The sequence below is a fragment of the Corvus moneduloides genome, chromosome 1, assembly GCF_009650955.1.
Source record: "Corvus moneduloides isolate bCorMon1 chromosome 1, bCorMon1.pri, whole genome shotgun sequence".
Classification (NCBI taxonomy): domain Eukaryota; kingdom Metazoa; phylum Chordata; class Aves; order Passeriformes; family Corvidae; genus Corvus; species Corvus moneduloides.
The window spans coordinates 100484115-100506904 of NC_045476.1; the positions used below are offsets into that span (position 1 = coordinate 100484115).

At 39.2% G+C, this 22790-nt stretch overlaps 2 protein-coding genes and 1 long non-coding RNA gene across 9 annotated transcripts in view; 1 reads left to right on the top strand and 2 right to left on the bottom strand.

Annotated features, from left to right (window-relative positions):
* The window catches only part of LOC116448905, a 28555-nt gene extending 26046 nt beyond the window's left edge, over positions 1 to 2509 (bottom strand). For 4 of the 7 annotated variants that reach the window (XM_032119953.1, XM_032119946.1, XM_032119990.1 and 1 more), the window contains exons 1-2: positions 2216 to 2509; positions 1132 to 1200 (exon numbers count right to left, since the gene is read on the bottom strand). In XM_032119953.1, coding sequence (XP_031975844.1) covers positions 1132 to 1200; positions 2216 to 2290 — 144 coding nt within the window. In that variant the 5' untranslated portion in view covers positions 2291 to 2509. Of the gene's footprint in view, positions 1 to 1131; positions 1201 to 2215 lie in introns of those variants that run through there. The other 3 variants (XM_032119983.1, XM_032119998.1, XM_032119973.1) reach the window with 3 other exon arrangements.
* Positions 2510 to 2666: 157 nt separating this feature from the next.
* Positions 2667 to 22790, top strand: part of LOC116448963 — a 32170-nt gene continuing 12046 nt past the window's right edge. The window contains exons 1-2 of the long non-coding RNA XR_004242174.1: positions 2667 to 2889; positions 19148 to 19341. This is a non-coding gene — a long non-coding RNA (uncharacterized LOC116448963). The remainder of the gene's footprint in view (positions 2890 to 19147; positions 19342 to 22790) is intronic.
* Positions 3118 to 22790, bottom strand: part of AHRR (aryl-hydrocarbon receptor repressor) — an 89909-nt gene continuing 70236 nt past the window's right edge. Inside the window, exons 5-11 of the mRNA XM_032120025.1 lie at positions 21989 to 22078; positions 20580 to 20709; positions 19010 to 19143; positions 17506 to 17705; positions 15701 to 15819; positions 14572 to 14713; positions 3118 to 12065 (exon numbers count right to left, since the gene is read on the bottom strand). Of these exons, the coding sequence (XP_031975916.1) occupies positions 10946 to 12065; positions 14572 to 14713; positions 15701 to 15819; positions 17506 to 17705; positions 19010 to 19143; positions 20580 to 20709; positions 21989 to 22078 (1935 nt within the window). The 3' untranslated portion in view covers positions 3118 to 10945. The remainder of the gene's footprint in view (positions 12066 to 14571; positions 14714 to 15700; positions 15820 to 17505; positions 17706 to 19009; positions 19144 to 20579; positions 20710 to 21988; positions 22079 to 22790) is intronic.

Genomic DNA, 22790 nt, shown 5'->3' on the forward strand with positions numbered 1-22790 from the left:
GGAAAACCAGCAATAATTAGATTGCTAAGAAGGTTGGCTAAGGAAAAAAAAAGGAAACAACCACAAAAGCAAAGGAATTCTTTGCATCGGCAGGAATATTTGACAGGATATGAAAAATACTACTGTACACTTCTACTGGATCAACAGGGACCAAGACTCAACCCTGGGATGAAAAAAAAAAGGGAGTTGGAGAAAGCAGAGCCACTGACTCAAATAAGAATCAACGCTATTAAAGTGATCAGCAAAGAGGTATCAGAACACTATTAATCTGTCTGAATAGCAGAGGTGGGGAGATGCACCTCATCTCCAACAAAAAAGAAGAGGGTACACAAACACTTGAGAAAGGCAGTTTTGCTGTTAGTCTCTAACATTCCAGGAAGAACAAAATGTCATTAAGAGAAATCAGAGCAGGCTCTTCAGTGCTACAACAATACAACCTGATGGCAGCAGAGGAGCACAGACAACTGACTTATGTCTCACTTTTACAGACTGAGAATGTCGTGGAATTTTAAACAAAGACAATAATCAGCCAATCAACAGCCAAAGGTTCTGTCACACAGCATTTGTAAAAGCCTCATCTCTAAACACACCCTTACAGAACGGTACTTAACTATATAATGCCTTTGCTTGTCTTGTGCTTAAACCAGTGAGTTGTTACTGAGATGCTTCAAACCAACAGACGTGTCAGACTGGCTAGTTTATCTGTGTAACTCCTTCAGGAAATCCGAACTGGTGCTACTATCAAAGTAAAGAGTAAGCTCATTTTATGCAAAGTACAGGTGAGTTATATAGACGTGGAAGACAGAACAGTACTTTTACCAACTGCATCAGAAAACAGAAGGTTGAATTCTTTCACCACCTGTGGCTCCCGTGTAAATCAAACGTTGATTTCACAATTAGCACACAATTACCTTTAGGTACGGCTGATGTTTCAAGTTACCTGCTGCACAAAGCAGAGTTGTGAGATTCCCACCTCATCTTTTTCTTGAGATATTTCAAGAAAATTACTGTTACAAATCTACCAGTAAGTTAGATAAGCACATGAAGCTGCATGAAATCAAGCACTGAACCTTCATGAGTCCCGGATTTACGATTAAATCTGCATATACATTTAATATGGAAAAAGTTTACCTTTCTATGCTTTGCACCACGATAGTGTGACTGAAGACTGATAGCACACATACATGAAATTTTACAAACCTGAAAGAGAGAAATTGAAAGCACATCTTCAGTTATGCTACGAATATTCCACCGCTGGTGAATTATTAATACGAAATACATCCATTTCTACAGCGTAACCGTGTAATTCTCAATGTCTTCTTTGGCTCATACAGTACAGTTTGCATGGCTTTTAAGAGAGCAGCATACCACTAAAATGACCAGAAATAGTATGCAAACCTGTTCAAACGATACTTAAATACGTGTTTAAATAAGTCAGGTGGTAAGAAGTTTTTAAGAGCCTCCCCCTTCTCTGCTACCGGCACTTTCTGAATTCGTACTCTTCTAAACTTCTCCAAACTGGAAAGCCAGCAAAAAGGGATGATCGTGCAGGGACTAGAAAGGAACACCGGCAAAATCATGCCCTACAATAACTGCAACTCCGTTCACTGTTCACTCACAGCTACAGTAAAGGGACCAGAAAAACAATGGAGGAAGACACATGAATTTCTTTAAGACCCACAGGTAGGCATATACCACTGCAATAATTAACAGAAGGCAATACAGATGTACAAATATTTCTTACTGTCTTTAGCTTTTAAAAAAGCAAAGACTAATGCATGCTAGTATTGTCTGTTCCCTTTAGATACCGTCGCAGAACTTGAATGCGCCAGGAAAACATTCAGTGCTACAATAGTACAGCACTGACAAATTTAACACGGTCTGACCCGGAGCTGCAGCTTTTAGAGATAAATGAGCCTTTGCGGCCGCCTATCAGAAACCCTCAACAGAGACTGGAAAGCCTGCAATGAACCATTGCACCATTAAGAACCATTACACCGCACCTGTGACTGCTCAAGAACAACATGAATTCATCGAATCCTGAGACCAGCAGCTCTCCCAGGGACCGGCCACGTTATTCTCCACATTACAGACCCCCTCGCTCCTGGCTGCCCACCGCGCCTGGCTCAGCTCCCCGCGTCCCCGACCCCCGCACACCTTCCAGTGCCTGTCCTCGAGCACCCGGGCTGAAAACCTACCAAAGAAACCTACTCACTTCGCAGTAGAAGTGCTTTTTTTCAGGCTCCGCTTTGCCATCTTCTGCCTTAACTTCCTCAGCTACGGCGCTCATCCTGCACGGCCAGCGAAAAAAAAAATTTAAAAAAAAAATAAATAAAACCAACTCTTGTTCACACGGTGCTTTCCAGCGACCAGCTGGAGCAGGAGCCACGCCTTGGGCGGATGAGCCGGGTTATTATTTTGCTATTTAAGCGCTATTGTTTTATTTCGTGGCTCAATCCACATCTTCCATCGCCGGCGCAGCCGCAGAGCATCCGGGAGCTCCCGCCCGCCGCGCCCCCCACCGCGCCCCCCACCGCGTTCGTCACTTCCGTCACTGCCACAGCCACGCCCCCAGGCCGTTGGCCAATGGGGAGCCAGCGCCGCGCCGCGCGCCGGGCAGCAGGCCACGCCCCCACCCCGGGCCACGCCCCCCCGCCCGCCCCCGGCCTGGATGCCCCTGGAGCAAGGGAGGAAACCGGGACCAGCCGAGCCGTGATGGAGCCCGGGACCAGGCCAGGGTGCGTGGTGGGACCACTTCAGGATGGACACTGGGGCCAGTTCAGAAGAGACTCCGGGAGGACTTCAAGGAGAGGATGCTGGCACCAGTTCAGGGGGGATGCGGGGACCAGTTGAGGCCAAGAGAGGCTACTGCAACCAGTTCAGACCAGGGTGGGTGCCTGTACCTGTTTAGGATGGATACTGGGACCAGTTCAGGCTGGGGGTGGGTACTGGGACCAATCCAGAGCAGATCCTGGGAGGGGCCCAGGGTGGACAGATGCTGGAACAAGTCCAGAGGGGATACTGGAACCAGTTGAGGCTGGGGAGTGCTGGGCCCACTGCGAGGGGGTTACTGGGCCCAGTACAGGGAAGCAGCAAGAAACACAAGCAGCAGCAGCGTTAATTTAAATGCAAACATTTTATTTTAAAATGTCTCAGCTTTATGCTTTTGCCTGGTAATAAATGTAAAATATAATTTAAGAAGTATGCTTGAAAGTTCCTTCTAAAAGCAGGCTGAGGAGACAGTACAAAACACAACAGAAAAGTGCACCGGGTTTAAACAACATGCCAGAACGTCAAATCCACAGGTCACTGCCTGCTTTGAATCAGCCACAATATATTTTACAGGTATATGAGTGATATACCGTGACACCTATGATACTCCTGTACACGAAGCAGCACAGCCAGTGGTGCTGGTTGGGTTACACATGACCAAAGGTGATCCCACAGGATTCCCTGCATTGGCTTCTCCGGGGCTGGAGCTGTGCCTGTCTGCTGCTTCACCTCCCCAGGTGGGCAGCATTCGTGCCTCGGTCACATGTCCCAGTGCAGGCATTAGCTGCAACATCTAGCACATTTTCAAATAGTGCTGGGGTGGTTGCAGTGTTCTCTCCAGAAATACACACTCCCCCAAAAGATGTTGGGGGATCATGGAGTGCCAGATAGGCCAAAACTGTTGGTAGAATTCCATACACCTGTTTGTTAATCATGGAATCATAGAATGGTTTGGGTTGGAAAGGATTTTAAAGATTATCCAGTTCCAACCCCCCTACCATGGGCACAGACACCTTCCACTAGACCAGATTGCTAAGAGTTAGTCTTGTCCTCCACTGTGTTTCTGCAGAAGATGCAGGAATGGCACTTTTAGTGCAGGTTTATTAGTGGAGTGTGATGGCAGATTATATCCCTTCGGTGATGATATTATGGGTACTCATATTTTTCATGGGCATTTCTGCAACAGTCAGTCTTTTACATGGAGTCACATTAAAATTCTTGATCCGTGTTTGTGGTTCTAATCTCCAAATCTAAAATGGACTAGTTAAAAACACTGCACTGTACACATCGTGTAATGCTTCCATACCCTTCTTAATTTAAAAAAAAAAAAAAAAAATTGCAGATTTAAAGTGCAATTGCACAGTGAAAGAATAAACCCATGTAGACAAAAATGAGAGAAGAAAAAAGGAGAAAATTAGTTCCTTGATTGTTTGAAAGAGAGACCGTGTCTAAAGAAAAAAAGGATTTGGCATTATTTATATACTTGTAGCACTAAACTGTTGGTGGTAGCTGGTGGTTTCTTGGCAGTACAGACTCCTGAAGAGAGGATGTTTCACCAGCAGAGTGACCTATTGTCTGGTTTAGGGGTACATCTGTAATTAGTGAGTACCTCTGTCTTATTAAGGAGGGCAGGGAGAAATGGGGGATTGCACTTCTGCCTAACACTGTTCTTTTGGCAAAACTTTTGAAGTATGCCTGAAGTGGAAATAAAGCTACAGACACAGAAAACAGCAAGGGTGGAGACCAAAATGTACCATCCTAAGCAATCACAAAGGTGGAAAAGCTAGAGAAAGAAAAGAAAATTGCCTTTAAGGAAGTGTTCTTTGGTTTGGTTAAGAAGGAGTTCAGGGGGGAGAGGGTGTCAGGAAGAACCCTTTCAGAAGAGGGAAGTTTGTTGACCATGCAGAGGAAGAATTTTCTTAGTTATGGTAAGAGTAGAAACAAAACTGAATCCTGTTATTGAGAACTAAGATAACTTTTGCCTTTTTGAAGTTCTTTCTCAAAAGACAGAATTAGAAAAAAAAAAACCCATACAACAGTTGATGTTTGCCTCTCCTTATTTCACGTTTTAAATGAGCACAGGGAGGATACATGTGGTCCAGAAATTAAAAATAAAAAAAAAAAAAATTAAAAAAAGGAAAAAAAAGAGGTTCAGAAGGGAGAGTTTACACCATCCTGTGGTGCAGAATGAGGCGCTCTAGACCAGAAGTTCACATGTTTTTTTCTAACATAGCATTTTAATTGCTGAAATAGAATTAATAAGACTAGCCAAGCAGCTGATGTTCTTTCTATTGCCTTCTGCCACATCTTTGTTTACCATAATTCTACCAGTACAAATGTGAAACTGGAGCTGTCCCTGGAGCCTTGTTGCATCAAGGAAATATTGAAAAACTTTGGACTGCATAGTTAGAGCATCAGCTGCACAATTACCAGCAGCAAGAGAGATAATGCACACACTGAATTTGCCAGAGTTTGGAAGACTAGCCCCAGGAAAGGAACGGGAGCACTTCATGCCTCCTAGAATGACTTTTTCAGTCCGATTGAGAAATGCAGCTTAGCATTGAAATGTCTCAATCCTTGTTCTCAAGAATTATTTTTAACCTGAAAAGTTACAAAATCAGTTCTACTGAAAAAAGAAAAAGAGGACGTGATTTCAGACCACAGAATTTTTAACAGTGGATGAAGAATTAATGCTGTAGTCACAGAATAATTACACCTTGATGGCAATATATCTTTTCTCTCCCCAAAATTTGTCTTAACAATTTTTTCTTTTTTTACTTTCTTCCAAACTTCCACTCAAAGAACACCTTTGCCTAACCACAAGCAAATGCTTGGATCTCCAGACATTTGGGTTGGTTTTTTTTAAAAGTACTTTGTGAGTTTAGAATGTATTTCAGCCTGTCGCTGATGACTTTGCTCAGAGGCATTTCTGATAGCATGATAGGGAAACGTATTCATAGTGACAAGAACACGCCACATGTCACTGAAACGTGACAAAGATCTGTTTGTCAGGGTGGCAGTGCCTATGAACATAAGCTACCCGGTGCAGCCCTCTTGTATGAATCTCCTTCAGCTGGATAAAAGTCTTGTGATTACAATGTGAGCATGGCCACCTGCACAATCTCTTGCTCCCTACATGTTACAGATGCCTGTTTTCAGTTGAGACTCACAGTTTCACGTAGGACTTGGCAAGATTTAAAAGAAGGAACTCCAGGGAGAGAAAGTCCTGTTCTAGTGAGACATTTTCTACAGTCTAGTTTACGTTCAGGTTTTTTGTCTCAGTATGATCAGGAAAGTATTTCCATTTTGAATGTTTACACTCTAGAAGAGTAGAGAGAGAGAAAGAGAGGAAACGAGCAGATAGACAAGAAAAATAGAACCGTTCTATACCCCTGTCATTCTGAGGTTGGTTTTCTTGGTTAAGTGACACTCAAATGAAAGAATAAAAGTATGTTAATTTTTTTACCACTACCTAAGGCAATATATGTATTCATAGGTAGGGGAAATTATGCCTTTTAACTATTTTAATTGAAACATAACACCTTGTTAAGAGAAAATAATGGGTTTCTTGAAGTAACTACAGTGGGTGAGGCTGTCCTATTTAAGTTCCAGTATGGCTTCAACACAAAGAGTTAAGAAAAGCTTCTAGGCAGCAGAAGCTGATCTTATCCCACAGAATATTCCTTGTCTCAGGCTTGTTGCCTCTTAAGTATTTTAAGCACTAGGAATTTCCAGAAGAATTGCACGTGCTCTGTCGATCTCAATACTATATCAAAAGATCAGCACCTAAAGTCTTACTGAGCTGACTGATGCTCAAATGTCAGACTTCCCTAAGCCATCCAGAGCAGACTCAGATGTAAGAACTTTAAGAATACATGGCTGTGTTCCAATAAAAGGTGGGTAAACCACAGACTTAAACTTTGCATTACCATGTTACAATCAAAGAATAGGAAGTTTAGTCTTTCCTACAGTGGATTTAGGTACAGTCTCTTAATCTTTCATTTCCCTTGTTAAATCTCCAAACTGAGGACAACTGAAACAAGCTTACCACTCCCACAGTGCTGCCCTCACACAGAATTTTTGAAACAGAGCTTTACTTTGGTATCTGAAGACTTTTAAGTCAATGTAAATTATTTATAGTGTTACCTACAGTGGAGGTCTGCCCCAGTTTCAGTCACTATGTAAGTGCAGGAAAATCCCCTCTTTTTGCTGTTCAAGCTCCTACCTCAAATCATGTTGTTTCTCAGTAAAAATAGTAGCTTTCAACAGTGTTTGAGTAGTATTTGTATGGTGCTCAGCAGCTGTCCACTGACAGCTGAAATCAGGTCACATTCTCAGTAAAGTCAAGACCTTGATCAGCAGCTTTAGCACTGATAATATTGTCTCTGCTCTCTGTGGACCAAGTAACATCCCAGCGGGAGACACCTTCTCACAGCTTTTGGAACTGCTCACCTTCCACACCAAAATATACCCTCCCCAAAGATCAGGGAATTCATGAGTCCATTCTGTCTCAGCCTCTGAAGAGTTTATGGCTGAGGAAGTTTGAATGCTATTATCAGTCAGGCATTTCTTACGGCCTGAATGCCCCAAGTTCCTATTAGGCAACCATTTGACTAGGCATTTCTTCTATAAGAATAATTTTTTATTGTTGCTACAATAAATGCATTGGGAGGCTCCTAAAACAGACTTTAGGGTTGCGCTGAAGGGATACAAATACCAGTTCATTAAGGATAAAAGCTAAACACCAGTGACTGAAAATATCTTAAATCCTACTTCTCAGTGCTAGTTTTTAGAATAATACCAAAGCGGCAACAACCACTAAGAAAATGTAACCATTTTAAAGAACTGCTCTCTCTTTCATCCTATTTACTGGTCAGTGCCAGGGGGTCATTAATGTCTTCATACAAAAAGGTTTTATAGATTAAATCAGTGGTAATTTAACAGGGTACAATGCAATGTCAGATTTCAGGCCCGACTCAATCCAGGGCACATATCATGGGGAGAGGATGAAGGCATATCTATGCCTTAAACACAAATGGCAAGAGATTATTTTTAAGCGTTTATTTCCTCTGTTCTTTCTAAGTACTTAGAAGGAACTGGTCTTTGTTTACTACCAACAATGGTTGGCAATTGCCCAAAAAGAGGATAAACTGCTGATCTCTCCATAAGCCCAGTTCTTGGGAGATTGCTGTACTGCATGTGTGGTAATTTAGAAGAAATTCTACTCATACCACATTTTTTCTTGTGAGACCTGAAATAAGAACTCAGCCACAAATTAAGTAGGCCAAAATCAAATGTGATGTACAGGATAAGTGTGTTTATTCTTGGTTTCAGACTTTATGGAATAATAAATGTAACTGCATTTACACAGCAGGGAGTCAGAAGGTGACATCTCACTTTTGAGTCACACATTCATCCATCCTTCTAGAAGGCCATTACATCTCATGTATCAGATTACATTCCCTTACAGGCAGAAGCTTCACCTACCTCTGTAATATCAATCAAGATGTGTAAAATCTGTCTGGGTTTGTTGGAAACATGAGAAAAATAATTATAACTGACATGAGCCCAGAAAGCTTGAGAGTTATGTCAATAAAAAAAGAATGAATTTTGTAACAGAGAGAACTATAGAGATTTTCTGTTGTTAGTATAAATTACTTCTGCACTGAAGAGAGAAATCTGGCTGGTAGAGCTCTCCCACTGTAGTCACAGCAGGTAATATTTCTAAGCATAGACAAGGCTTTTGGTGGCACAGTCCTCTACAGAGTTGCACCTGGTGTAACCACTCCCATCCTGCAAAATGGCACCAGCATGTCCAGATGAAGATAACAGTGTTTTACTTCATCAATGCAAATGATGTGAGAAAGTACTAGGCAGTGTGAAACCAAGCCCAGGTACTCTCATTCGAAGGGGTGTGACAGTGATTCTTAAAAAGCTGCTTTCAGAAGTCATGTGGGTGTGTCCTCCAGTTGCCCCCAGCCACTTATTCCCACACTAACCTTTCTCCCCATCATCTCATTTCTGCCAGGCAGCTGCACAAGGAGCTGGACTGGAGAATGTTACAGGTGTTACAGCACAACCCAACAAGCAGCTATGAGGCACACAGTAGAGTGTCTGGCACCAGCACATAAGCAGTGCCACTGCTGCATGCCAAGCAAAGGACTATGACAGCAGCTCTGTGAGAGTCTAAAGAACTGCTGCTTGTAATTATGTAGATAGCGAATCAGTGAGGCAGAGGCTGTGCAGCAACACTGATTTATGGCAGTCTCACTCTGCATGAGCAACAAGTTTGCTTGCCCACAAGTATTTTTGCAGTTTGGCTTGAATTTATGTGATATGGACAGTGGTGTACTGGAGAGCAGTGTAAATTCCACCACTGTGGTCTCACTTCAGAACAGGGTCTGATATTGCACTGCAACCACTGGCAGGAGTATTAAAGCAAGGATATCAAGACTGTCTCAAATAAGCAGCAGCACACAGCCAGCAGGGAGCTGATGTACCTCAGACACCAGAAAGGTAACATTCTCATGGCTTGGATACAGTCAAGTGGACTATGGCAGATTTAACCTGAAATACAGTAAGATATTGTTGCCCTGCTTTACTGTCCAGTGTGCATTTCAGATCATACCACAGTTCATAAGCACTTAACTGGCATGCAGAGAATGTGTATCTTTACACCTGCCAACTCTAATGTACAGGCAGTAATTTCTATCAGAAAAGATGGTCAGTCTTCTTGGAGAAGAGCAGCCTCCCAGGTGCAGAACCATTGCACTACCTGAAAACTCGACTTATCCCACATATTTAAAATATTTTGGAGAATTTTATGCCTCTCTTCTGGCATGTAAAAAACGCCATGCCCTTAGATAGAGAAAGGAAGACATTATAATTATTTATAACATTTTGAAAAAGAAAACATTCATTACAGGGCTTCTTTCAAAAAGCACATATACATACATCTAAGCCTTTTTTTTTTAAATGATGTGGTTTTTATATAGGTGAAGTTGATAAAAAGTTGAAATAGTGCAATTTTAAAACAAAAGTTAGTGCAGGAGTCAAACTACAACAATAACAAAACCCAAAATATAATTTTATTTTTTTGTTGTGGAAATACATTACTGTCTGGGTTCAAAGAAAAGTATATACTCTGTTTTCAAAAGCACTAGAGTGCACTGAAGTGCTTTTGAAAGGTATGCATCCACCAGTTACCTCTCAGTGAGATTAAGGGTTTCTTTTGGGATTGAAACGAGGATGTTTTTGAAAATAATCTTAGTGTGGGATTTGGTTTTGATGTAAGGTGACGATATCTAATAAGCTGCTATCAGTCAAAGAAATACTATCAAGTGAAAAAGTGCTTTTCCTTTGTTAATGTTACAAGTAACAGTAAGGAAAATAATTGGAGAAATACTTTGTTCTCCCATATACTTAACAACATTTTGTAACTGATTTATAGAATTGGATTACATCCCATTGTTCAGTCTTTCAGCAGCAACATGAAAGGCTGATGGCATTAAAATGGAAAAAAATGGATTCTAAATAATATTATCAAGAAACTTAGGAGTAACTTCAGTTTGAAGTTTGAAATAATTTATAATGCATTTATGAAAGTCATTGTTTTTACTAACGTGGTCCTTTTAAATTAAGATGTTGTGTTGTGAAGCCCTTTCCTATTGCCATTAATTTAATGCTGGGATGAAGGAATAGCTGATCCTTCTTATGAGAGTAGAAAAATAATTATAAAGCAAGAACTCCTAAGGTGAACTAGCCACACTGAAGACCATAAACATTTTTGGTTTGCACAGAGGCATCACATCACTTTGAGAAAAACAAACCAAAGGAAACAGAAATTGCTAGACCTTGCTAGTGAAGTATAGACAAGAGAGGAAAGGTGATAAAGAAAAATGATCAGGTATACCTGTGCAGCAAGTAATAATTATTTTTCTGTGCCTGAGGTTTAATCTTTCTTTCCTCTTCACAAGGATCACTAAGAGAAGGGCAGTAGGGGGGGGTAGGATGTGTATACCTGTGTCTGTTTCTTTTCACACACAGGTGCACACACACACACACTCAAAATCTTTCCACTGGCTTTTGATTTTAGTAACTCATTTAACCAAACTGGAAGAGAATCTACAACTTCTTGCTTTTAACATTATAAATATTTCAAATGTTATAAAATCTATTGCAAAAATGTACATTCAGTGGTTTTATGAGGCACAGGACCTGCTAATGTATTTTCAGGAAAGCTCGCGTGTACTCTGTTCTGTCCACTGTTGGACAACGGTGGAGAATCCAGGGGCTCACGCTTGATTGCTTGAACCAAGCAGGGGTTTTTAAATTCACATGGCACTTTGAACACCTCATTAATCTGCTCTTTCTCCTCCCCTGGGCTGGGGCTGTAGAAGTGGCTGTAGCAAGCTGTGTGTGGCAGGTCGGGCATGCTTTCCAAACACACGGAGGCGTTCTGAGGGCAGAATGGGGCCACCTCCTTGTTCCGTGAACCCTTGCAAGCTCTGTTCAAGTTCAGGTTGTTGGGATGATTTGCTATGATGCATTGCCAATTATGTGGTGTGTAAAGGCAGTGCCTTGGCTTCTGGCAAGGCAGGGCTGGCTCGCAGAGGTCCGGTTCTGTTTTGAGGTACATTCTGTTGGGATAGCTGGACACCTGCTTTCTCACTGAGCCACTCTCATCCAGCCAGGCTCGGCTCTGCGCCAGCAGGTAGTTATCAGCAATGTTTTCAGAATCAGAATCGTATTCTGTTTTGATAGGCATCTCCAAGGGAACAGCAGTGTCATAGAGAGACTCTGAGGATATTAATGGTCTCTGCAGCTTCAGGTGGTCTGTTGCATAGTTCTCTGCACAGCGTTGTTGGAGCCCCAAGTAAGACTGGCCATTTTCTGTGCTCCCCCAGTGGGAAGAACAAGTTGATGCCAAATTTAAGAAATTTTGGTCTCTATTGTAGAATGATCCAGCTCTCCTGTTTGGACAAGTGTTCATTCGCTGGCTCATAGAACAAGAACTCGAGTTTCTTAAAGTCCAGCTACTGTTTGTGGTGCAGTTGTTTTGAATGCCTAAAACTGATGTATTAGAACTGAGAGGTTCCTCTTGCATAAAACACTCACCATTAGTATGAGGCTCAAACTTCACTTTTACATTATCTTGTTCATTCTTCACTGCTGCCCAGTTAAGATGCTTCCACTGGCCCAGAGTTTCAATGGCACTATTATAGGAAAGCCCCTCCAGGTTTCCTTTCAAACTGGCAAAACCACTTAGTATCTTCAGTTGTTCATCTTCTTCCCTTTCAATAAGAGTAGAAAAGAAAGTCAGTCAGTCAGAGGTTTCTAAATGGTTGTTTTCTGGGATACAGAGTGGCTCAACATGTGTTACAAGCCATACATTGTCCTCAATATGGGACTTTCACACTGTTGTGCACATAACCTTTGCATTTGTTTGAGAGAACAAGAGTACCCCTGCACCTGGGTGTCAATGTGTGTGCACAGCTAACTTTCTGAGGCATTGCTTCATTTGAATTCCATCATGAATTTGCCCTTCCATTTTGGGCACACAGTTCAATAAAGACCTAATTATGTGTACAGTAATTCCCTTACGCTTTTTTTCTTCCCTTGAAATATATCTAAATAATATTTGTGTGTAGAAAATTCTAGAGATAAAATACAAATAGTATCTTAAATGAGATATATTTTGTTAACAAGGAGTTATTTGGACACAGAAGAGCTTTCTGATCAGAGTGATTTGAGGGAGAACCACAGGGGTCTTATATTTCAAGAATACAGCTGAGAGGAAATAAAATGCCCAAATTAAATAACTGAATAGTCACAGATGTTAATATTGGGTGTAGGTTTGTTTTATATGTCTAACTTAATTTATGTTGCCTTTTGTTTTCTAAGATGGCCAGTAAATTAATTTTCCATGACCTCCAGCTGAAGTATTCAACATTAAAGAAGAACACTGGCAGAGAGTGCTGCCTGAGCACTTCCATGCCTGAAGCAGCTGTTTTCAGAACTAGGGTCCAAATCCTGAGATTCAGGTCTTGAATTCACTAATATGCTGATTCCCAACCCTGCAGGGTCAGTGCTATGAAACCACCTCATCCCTCTCCAAACAAGAAGCAGACATCTCAATAGGAAACTTCATGTGAAAACCTGAAAACCTACTAAGGGGTTTAGAAGTCTTTTTCTTAGGTCACAATAGAATTTTTTCTTAAGTATCGAATCAATGTGCAAGTAAGGGATCTTCCAGTAGAGGGAGTCCATGTTGTTACAAAGAGAGAAATTGTAATAATGTACACCACGAGAGAAGAATATTTTCTCTTTTTTTTCTAACGTTTTAAATATTTTCAGTCCTCTGCTAAATATTCTTATTTTTATTATTGACAGTATTGAGATGCAAATGGTTTGATACAAGTTTGCTGCAGAACACGCTTCTCAGAAAATGGTCAAATTGAGAAACAAAGGACCGAACAAAATGAAATAGTCAAAAAAAGTTAAACCTCCAAATGAAGAATTTCACAGTGAAATAGTATCTCGTGAAAATTCTCCAAAAGAATGTATGTTTCCCAGAAGACAGCATACATTTTAGCAACAACAAAAAAAACGTAGTAGCAAATACAAAGTCTCTTGCAGACTAAGATGGAACTGAATATATTCACCAAGGCCAAATCTTGTAATACTTCAGTCTGCGGGAACTATCAAGAAGAAAGGAAGGATTTTAATCATTCAGAAAGTAAAAATGTAACTAAAGAAACATGCTTAATTACACAAAAGAACAATTTGGAAGTAGAGAAACTAATAAAGGAAACAGCCCCTTTTAATCTTCTTCTTAATAGAAATTCATTCCCTCACACAGCAAGATGATGTTTGCACCATCCCAGTAAAGGTAAAAAGTTCCAGCATCCTTAGGTAGGAGCTGCCCTGCAGTCATGTGGATATTGGGAGATACACTACCTGCAAGGAATATTTACTCTAGAAGTGCAAAGACTTTTCATTTATTTCTTCCACCTGCAAGGCATTCTAAAGGAAAAAATCCAGGATAACAACCACATTTTTAACACTGGGCCAGATGGTGGCTACGTAAAACTCCTGGCCCCTGCTCATTGTGTCCACTCTCTTATCTCTTCCCTCAGACAATCTTGAAGAGATACTTCAACAAGGCCCACAGGAACTGGAACAGACAGTCCCATGGGGGAAAGATGAAAAGCCTGTTTGGGAGGAAAGGGCAAAACTCATCCAAGAAGTCCTCTCTGAGTGCAAATCTGAGATTAGATTACACTCCATGACTGAGCCTACAAGCAACTAGATGTATCTATCTACAAACATACAATGAATATGAGTATGAACCCTTCTTTAGATTATGTTGCACATACACAACTAAAAACATGAACACAACTGTCATACATGAAGGGAAAAAAAAGCTTAACATAGTCAAGTGTTGATAAGCAGAAAAACTGGGAGACGAAGTTTTCAGCTGCAAAGTAAAACGAAATCCAAATTTTTTTTTGTGTAAGAAAGTCAAATATTAATAAACAAGTATTTTCTTTCTGACGTAGTGTATATGTACACTCAACTTCAGAAGAAGAAAAGACTGAAGACAGAAATATTGTTTCAGACTGTAACAGCCATTTCATATGTTCCAAGATAGAAATAGATTTCCATATCATAAGTAAACCAAATTTTTCTCATTCAGCTCTTCTCTTAGGTCAGTGGAGCCTTTTAAAGATTTCATACAAAAAGAATACATTCATTTTTCTACTTTTCTTTCTTTTTGGTACTGGAAAATATACTTACTTTAGCATTTGCTGTTGGGCAAGGACGTATTCTGAACAACCACTTCGATACAGAAGTTGAGTGTTAGCTTGAACCCAGACCCAGTGATCTTCATTTGTTTGTACTTTGACTAAAGAAATGCCATTTTCTCCATTATTCTTTGCTATATAATTTAAAAGAAAATAGATTTTAATACAAGCAGTATTAAGTATTTTTTGTTACCTAAACTGCAAAAAAAGTTTCTCTGTTGCCCCAGAAGCATCAGCATAGGAAAGTACAAGCTAAAATATCTCACAAAATGAAGAAAATCATGTTTTAAAACTGGAATTTGAAAAGCCTAGTAAAGCACTTAAACTGTAACCAAGGATTTTTCAGTATTACTCATTCCTTATAATATTTTCCTCTCAGTAGTAGTAGTACTATACCAACAAGAAAATGTTCATGGAAAATGGGTCTGTAAGAGAGGAATGGTTTTAGACATTAAAGATTTCCAGCAGATATGATGGAAGGATGAGTACAAGTCTGCTCAAGAAGAAGTTGCCCAGTGGGGTAGACTTACCATCAAAATTTTATCCACTGTAAAATCTGAAATAGAGCATAGACTCTCACAATTTTTCCACAGCCAAGCACTGGAAAAGCATGAGTCAAAGCTGTGGGCACATCATGAGTTTTAAAGACAATGCATTCTAATTTTCCTCTGTTTTCTAATCTTTGGGGAAAACTAACATGTGTAACGTATCATCCAAGTTTTCCTCAGAGAGGGATAGATATTGTTATTAATTATTAGGATTTTCACATAATCTTATTAAATTCAGTGCTGCAACTTTTAAGCAAGCATACATTGAGTATTCTTTTACTATTTTTCTTTACTATTTTTCTTTATTATTAATCTTTTACTATTTATTTACTATTTACTATTTACCATGATTGTTGATTTCTCTGTAAATTTTCTGCCCACTCTGAAATCACAGACTGATTCAGTATTATCTTTCGAAGTGGATAATTTTTTTGCATTTTTTTAAAGAAGAGGTGTTAGGGAGAAGAAGAAAGAGAGCATTGGGACCAAAACCTGAAAAACCTATCAGGAGAAAATAAAAGATGAGGTTCTTTTCCCATAAACTGTATATAATCTAGAAGTGCTTAGCAGTACCTTTGATTTGGTTTTCAGCAATCTGTAATGCATTAGTGAAGGCGGCACCTTCATGGTGACTGTTTCGTTCATATAATTCTGTTGCTTCACATGGTCCTGAACTGCTTTTTGAACTGGAGCTGTAGAGGGCAGAAAATGTGGAAAACTCTTTGTCAGTCAATGAAACACAATAGAATCACAGACTCTAAAAGATATGACCTTCAAGCTGGTGACCATTAGCAAAAGCGTATGTTTTAAGTATGGAGCAACTAACACTAAATAATTATCTTTTTCCTGCATCATTTGGTCGCTCGAAGTAGTGTGTGACTGGAGTTCTGTATTCAATTAAGAGGAATAGTTATGCTTAGGAATATTCTGCTCATGGCTTACTATATTTGGAAAAATAAATTTCATCTGGAATTGAGACAAACGCCGTGTATATCCTTGGTCTTCCTATTCGAGTTACATTCAAGGTATGTACATCAAAGTGATCAGCAATGCATTTAAGACTTAGCGTGACTTCAATTTTGCAATAAGCACCATATGATTTGAATGTATTTCTTCCAATCTTTAGCTGAAAATGCCTGAATCAGGGTTTGAAAAGAGTGCAATGTCTGTAACACTGTGTTACAAATGCTTCCCTTCATTAAGACCTTCAAAAAAAGAAAAAGACTGTGTAAATCTGCCCACCTTCCTTGGCTACCATGCTTCAGGCCTGAACCAAAGGAAATCCTGAAGATAAATGGTTGCTTCATACTTGTTAAATCCTTGGCCACTGTCCAGTCAGATGGTAAAACACCTCTCTTCTAAGAGCTCAGTTCCAATCATCAGTTAATTTCACCCGGGCTACTGGAAAAACTAGCAAGTAGAAATGCTTTTCCTACTCTATTCCAAAAGCCTGCATAGTCCATTTTACCAGACTTCCAGCAATTTAGTTCTTGTCAAAAGGATGTATGTGCTAGAACCACATTATACATCTGGATAGTGAATCCACACATACACAAGCATAATCCAATTAAAAGCCAAGTTATGGTACTGTCAGTCATGCTGACAAGCATTTTGCTTCACAGCAATAGAACTCATTACTGTAAGGTTATATTTAAGCAAATAAGGGCAAGTATGATCCTAGCCCCAAACATCAACTAAAATTCTGACATAGAAGAGTAACAAAAATATGTGTTAGGAAGGAGATAAGTCTGAACACAATCCGTCCTGATCTTTTGTGATTGCTACCAAATGATCACCCCCAAGACACTTAGTGCAATTGTAAACTTACGTGTTCATAAAACTTCTGTTGAAAGATAAATGCATACACCAAGTACAACTCATTAGACTCTATGTGAACAGCCCCCACAGACACACATTCACCTTCCTGAAGTTTTCCTTTTCCTTTGTTTGTTACCAAAATGTGCCAGTCGAAATAATAGTGTTAGCAAAAGATACTGAAATTTGAAAACTCGCAGTAAAAATACTTTTTCTTTTCCACTTTTATAGCTAGTAGACTGGCTTACTGCATTGGTAACTCCTGAAGGTTAGAAAGACATCCTGATGTTCCATTTTTAATATAAAATTTTGTGTATTGAAATATAATACTTAACATATATTATAAATGGAGTACAATATATTACATCGTCTTGTATCCTATTATGTTCTATTATAGTAATTGTATTATATTTATTTTGTATTCAATAGTTAAATCCAGATAAATCATTCACTTTTCTAAGAAAGAGTTTTAAAATGGAGAGATATTTAGCATAATTTGTGTTTTTTACATGCTTAATAGCCCATAATCTTCACTAAATGCCAAAAGAATAATTTGTAAATACTTGGTGTTCGCTGCTGCTGCATCATCAGCTTTGTGTTTTGCTTTCACAAGCAGGCTTTTCATCTTCATCTCTGTCACAGAAGGGAGCAGAAGTGGTACCACTATGCAGAATAAGGACAGCTGAGGTGGCAAGACTGTTCCTGATGAGGACTTCTTCCTTTGTCCAAAGAGAAACTTTAGTTTGCCTTGGAACTGCATTGTCTGAAAAAAAAAAACCAACCAACCAAACAACAACTTAAGCATTTAGTGTATAAACATTTAAAATACTAATACAACCTATGGACTGTATTATTTAACACTAATCCCAGTTTTGAATCAGGGATTAAAACTAGGAATTTAATTTTACTCATATAATTTAAGCCATGCCATTTCAGAGACAGGGTGGGTGGAGGTACTATCAACTATAAAATGAGTCTTTTGAGGCTGGTTGAGTTTTTTTCTCTCTTGTGTACTCAGAAGTGGAAGATCTGTGTTATGTTCTGTTCACCAAAACAGGCAGTGTACAGTGGTGCAAACAGTTGTTTCCTCTGTACCCCACTGAAGCTGGAACCATTATTTTTCCATGCTCTGTTCTCTCCAGTGAGAAGGTCTCTTAGTTTCTTTCCTCTTGCTCTGCACTTTCTCTGAGAAGTATATGGACTGGCACAACCCAAGGACTGTGCAGCCAGATGCCAAGGGAAAAAAAAGGGCCAAGATACCCAGGTACAGAGTGCATAGCTTGGGAGGAGCCATCTGTCCCTGCCTCAAATGTCTAAGTCAGAAGGCGGGGATCAAGTTAATAGCAAGCTGCTGCCTCTCAGTGAAAAAAATACTACCAAAAAATGCCCAGAGAAAAATCAGCCCATTTGAGTTAGGCATTTTCCAGAGATTAAAGCAGGGATGCAGAAATGATGGCTGTTAAGACCCATAGGCTTCCAGCAAATGAGCATCTGAGACAGAACTCTCATTTCCCAGTCTCATGCTGATCCTCTCATTTTCTTTGCACGTGCTGGAGTTTCCCCTAAGAAGAAGCAGCATTGGTCTTTGCTAACAGAATGGAGAAGATGTGATTTCTAGAAATGAGCCACTCCTAGTACAGAGCATGCAAGAGACTTTCTAATTCTGGGGTTTGTTATTAAAGGATTCTTTACAAAAGGGGAAAATGGATCATTATTTTTTCTTCTCCTTAAAGCAAATACCTTGTGCTTAAATGTTAATTGTTGAAATTCAGACTTGCCACCCTTGTACTGCGCCCAATACAAATTGAGGACAGATATTGTCAAAAAGATCTTAAAACATAAGAAGTTTTAAATTCTTTCAATTTCCAGTATTACAACCTTCTTTTCTCCCATCACTCTTCACACATATTAATACTTATCTTTAGGTGTTTCTTGCTAGTGCACAGCAAAAGAAAAGTGTATCCTGTCCATGGGTCTCCACAATATTTATGTTGAAGAATTTTTCATATTAAGTAATTAAAATCTATTATGTCAAGCTTACAGTCATCTAAGTGAAATTGTACTTACAAGGAATCCAGAAGTACTGTCCAACAAGCAGCGAACTCGACAGATGAAACAGCGAGTTAAAAAGGAAGAGTAATCTGTTGTCATGCTGTCATTTTCTTGTGCTTTAAACAATTTACTGAGAATATATTCTTCTCCTAGGAACAACAGTGGAGGCAACATATATCAGATCACACTAAGAAATAATGAAAATGTTCTGTAGCCAATTGAGGAAGCTGTTACGGAAATTGCTAAAAATTGCATTATGGATGGACGAATATTCAATTGTGTCATGTATGGATACACCTGCACATGCTCTACCAACAGAAAAATAAAAGCTCTGCAATGGGATTCGGGTGAGTTTCTATATAAATTTGGACTTTATTTCCTGAGTTTTTGTGATTTTTAATGATGCAAAACAGGGTAACAGATGTTGCTGGTTTTGAGATCAGAGATCACAGAAAATGTGTTAGACAAGAGAACAAAACAAGGAAAAATGCTAATGCAAGAAAGAAAACAGAACTAAAAAATGGACAGTAGATGATTAGCTAATGTTCAGCTGTTGCGCCTCCTTGATTTTTTTGGACAAGTGCACAGCTTTTAAAATATTTCCCAAAAGACATGAATATTTTTACAAAAGTATGAATTCAGGAACTGAAATTCTCCATGATATACATTAGGACAAAAATTCAAAATATTGTTAAATTTTAAATTGTTTGAAATATTAGTGCACATTGTTTAGTTTGTTTCCTGCATACAAAATCTTGCAAAGTTCCTCAGGTATCTGTAAGACTCTTGTAAAACATAGAAACCGTTTTACAGGAAATGCAAGAAATTCCACCAAAGTTTCATGACTCTGTTCCTGAGGGCTTCATAAAAGTTGCTGAAGGATTTCTTGCAGGTTTCTCCCCACTCATCTAGTGACTATACTTCCCAACTTATTTCCTCAGTTACTACCTCACCTTCTGATGAAATGCATACGTTTTGCTGGGATCAATAATTCTTTATAAGGTTAACAGTTTTGACCTGATTATATGTTCTGTAATTGTGATTTCAGCTTAACACCTCGTGTAGGAGAAACCTTGAGCACAGGCATCCAACTCCTATCCTAGGGAAATACAGCCTCAGAGGAAAAGGTGCCTTGCTAAACCTACTTTTTCTTCAGAAGGCTTCTGTCTACATCATTTTGCATGTGAAAACAAATGGCAGACAATGGTGCTGCCACTGTGGTTCTGTACAGAAACCTTTTGCATCAGTGAGAGGACTATTGATGTCCTGATCTGTTGCCAACAAAAGTTTGGCAGTATGAAGAACTTACGCTGTTCATTCTGCGTGTGTAAGAATATGTGTAGGCACATCAGTCAGAGAAAAATAAAGGAAACAACTTTGTAGCACCAGTGGCACATTCTACCTTATAAATTCCCAGGATCAAGAGGAAATGTCACCTCTGAGACAATAACATAAATAAATGGCCACTATGCATCTTTCCAGTGAAGAATCTGACTTGACATGGTACTGACACAGGCATAGCTGGAGTGGAATTCTACCTCTGTACAGTGGTGCCTATGTTTCCAATCAACATACACAATCCCACCTGTTTCTGACTGTAGTTGCTGTCCAGACAACATGTGGGGAGGATTCATGGCCCAGTGCAGTTGTCTACAGAAATCCTGGCGATCATCCACGTGAATGTAATCATATATGTTTTGGTGCATTACATCAGTCTGAAACAATTACAACAAGGAACAGTTAATTAGTAACTGTAGGGGGGTAGCCACTTATCCTTAGATTGATACTTTGCTTAAAATAATGGCAGGTGTAGAACACCTTCAGAGCAGATTGATTGAGGAAAGTTGTTTCAGAGGCCCCTACTTTTCAACATCTGCTTTTTCTGTTCACATCCTAAGATGATTCTTTCTATTCTTAACTCTTTTGTACATATGCAAATGTGAGTAATAAAAACATCCAACTGGCAGCTGATGACTAGTGGCATCCCCCAGGGCTTTATGCTGGGACAAACCCTGTTTAATTTCTTGACTAAGGAATCATGGGATAGAATGCATGCTCAGCAGGTTTGCAGAGGGTACCAGCTGGGAAAGGCAAGACAGCTCCTTGGTGGGCTGTAAAAATAGGCTGACAGGAATCTCAGGAAGTTCAGCAAAGGCAAATTTCTCTCTCAATTTTGGGTACCCCATGAAAAGAAAGAGATTAGCATATCAAAATGAGCCCAGGAGAGTGCTACCAAGACACTGAAGAGAGCTGGAGCCCATCCAGGAGAGAAGAACAGGGTTTATTCAGCCTTCAGAAGGGAAAATCTCAGAAAGAACATACTGCTGTCTACATCAACCAAATGAGCAGGGGAAGAGAAGACAAAGCCTGACTCTTCTCAGAACACAGTGAGAGGGCAAGAAGCAACAGACACAACTGAGACTTAATAGTAAGCAAAAATAAAATTACAGTCGTGGTGGCTAAACACTGGAACACATCTTCCAGAGGGGTCACAGAAACTCAAAGCTTGACTAGATGAGTCCTGGATCAACCTGCTCTGGCTCTATGTGCTTTGAGCAGGAGGTTGGACTAGATGACCTCCAGAGTTCGTTTCCAACTCCATGGTTGCTATTCTGTGACTTTAGAATATATTTATTACACACAGACAATCAGCCTAGAAAAGCAGCATCTTATACTGAAATTGAAAAGAAACTTCTAGCTAAATATAGTTTTATAATGGATCATGTTTCTGCTAACAAAATCTTTATAAAAGGGAATTACAAGAAATAAATCTTCACATGTCAGATTTATCAAAAAAAGTAGTCTGAAATGATGTAATAAAATAACCTTATTTCAGTAAGAGTGTATGTCTAATCAGCAGTAGAATTATAGGGTGGATAAGGTGGATAAGGTAGCAACATACAGTGCTGCATTTAAAAATATAGCTAGCAGAAGTGGTGACGAGAAATACAACATCAGTGACTGGGTATTCTCAGTATTTCTCAGTGTGTTTACCTGATGAAACCCTAGGTAGTCCACAATTGTTGATGACGCATAGAATATCATTCCATCTGCGCTCACCACCAAGGCAAAACCATTCAGTGACTAAAAAAGGAAAATAAAATACTTAAAAAGGTAATCAGAAGATAAAGAATGAGTATGAATGTAATCATTTTAAGAATATTCTACATATGAAAAAACTCACTCTGCAAAAAGTTGAACACCAAATTTTTGCAGAAAGGCCTTTTCTTTCCTACCATGAAAAATGAATATCAACCTGGAACATGCTTTCTTTCCTTTTCTAAAAAGGTTAAGATAGTTAATTACAGTGTAACAACCATATTACATTACTAGTTTATTGTTTGCTTAACTGTCTGCATAATTGTATTTTCTCATTAATTCATAGAATTAAAAGTTTAATAGCAAGGGTCAGCTACTTTGTTTTTCCTTTTAATTTAAAACTTCACATTCCATAATAATTGCTTTGAATATGTATGCATTAATACATATAATATAATAATAACCAAGGAGAAAATTAAATACATATGCTGTTGTAGCTATGACTTTAAAACTGGATCTGTATTTTTTATATGGCTATTTTCTTAAGCTGCTATAAAAATACGGACATAGCATAATTGCATAAATGCGATGAATATAAAAAGTAGACAATAAATACTTCACTGGTATAAAACAATATTTAATTGAGAAAAGAGCTGAATTAGTTCTTATACACTTGGTGATGCAAGGAAAGCAACCAGAGAAATCCAAAAATAAAAGTAAGGATTAAATTAAATACAGGATGTAAACATTAAGATCA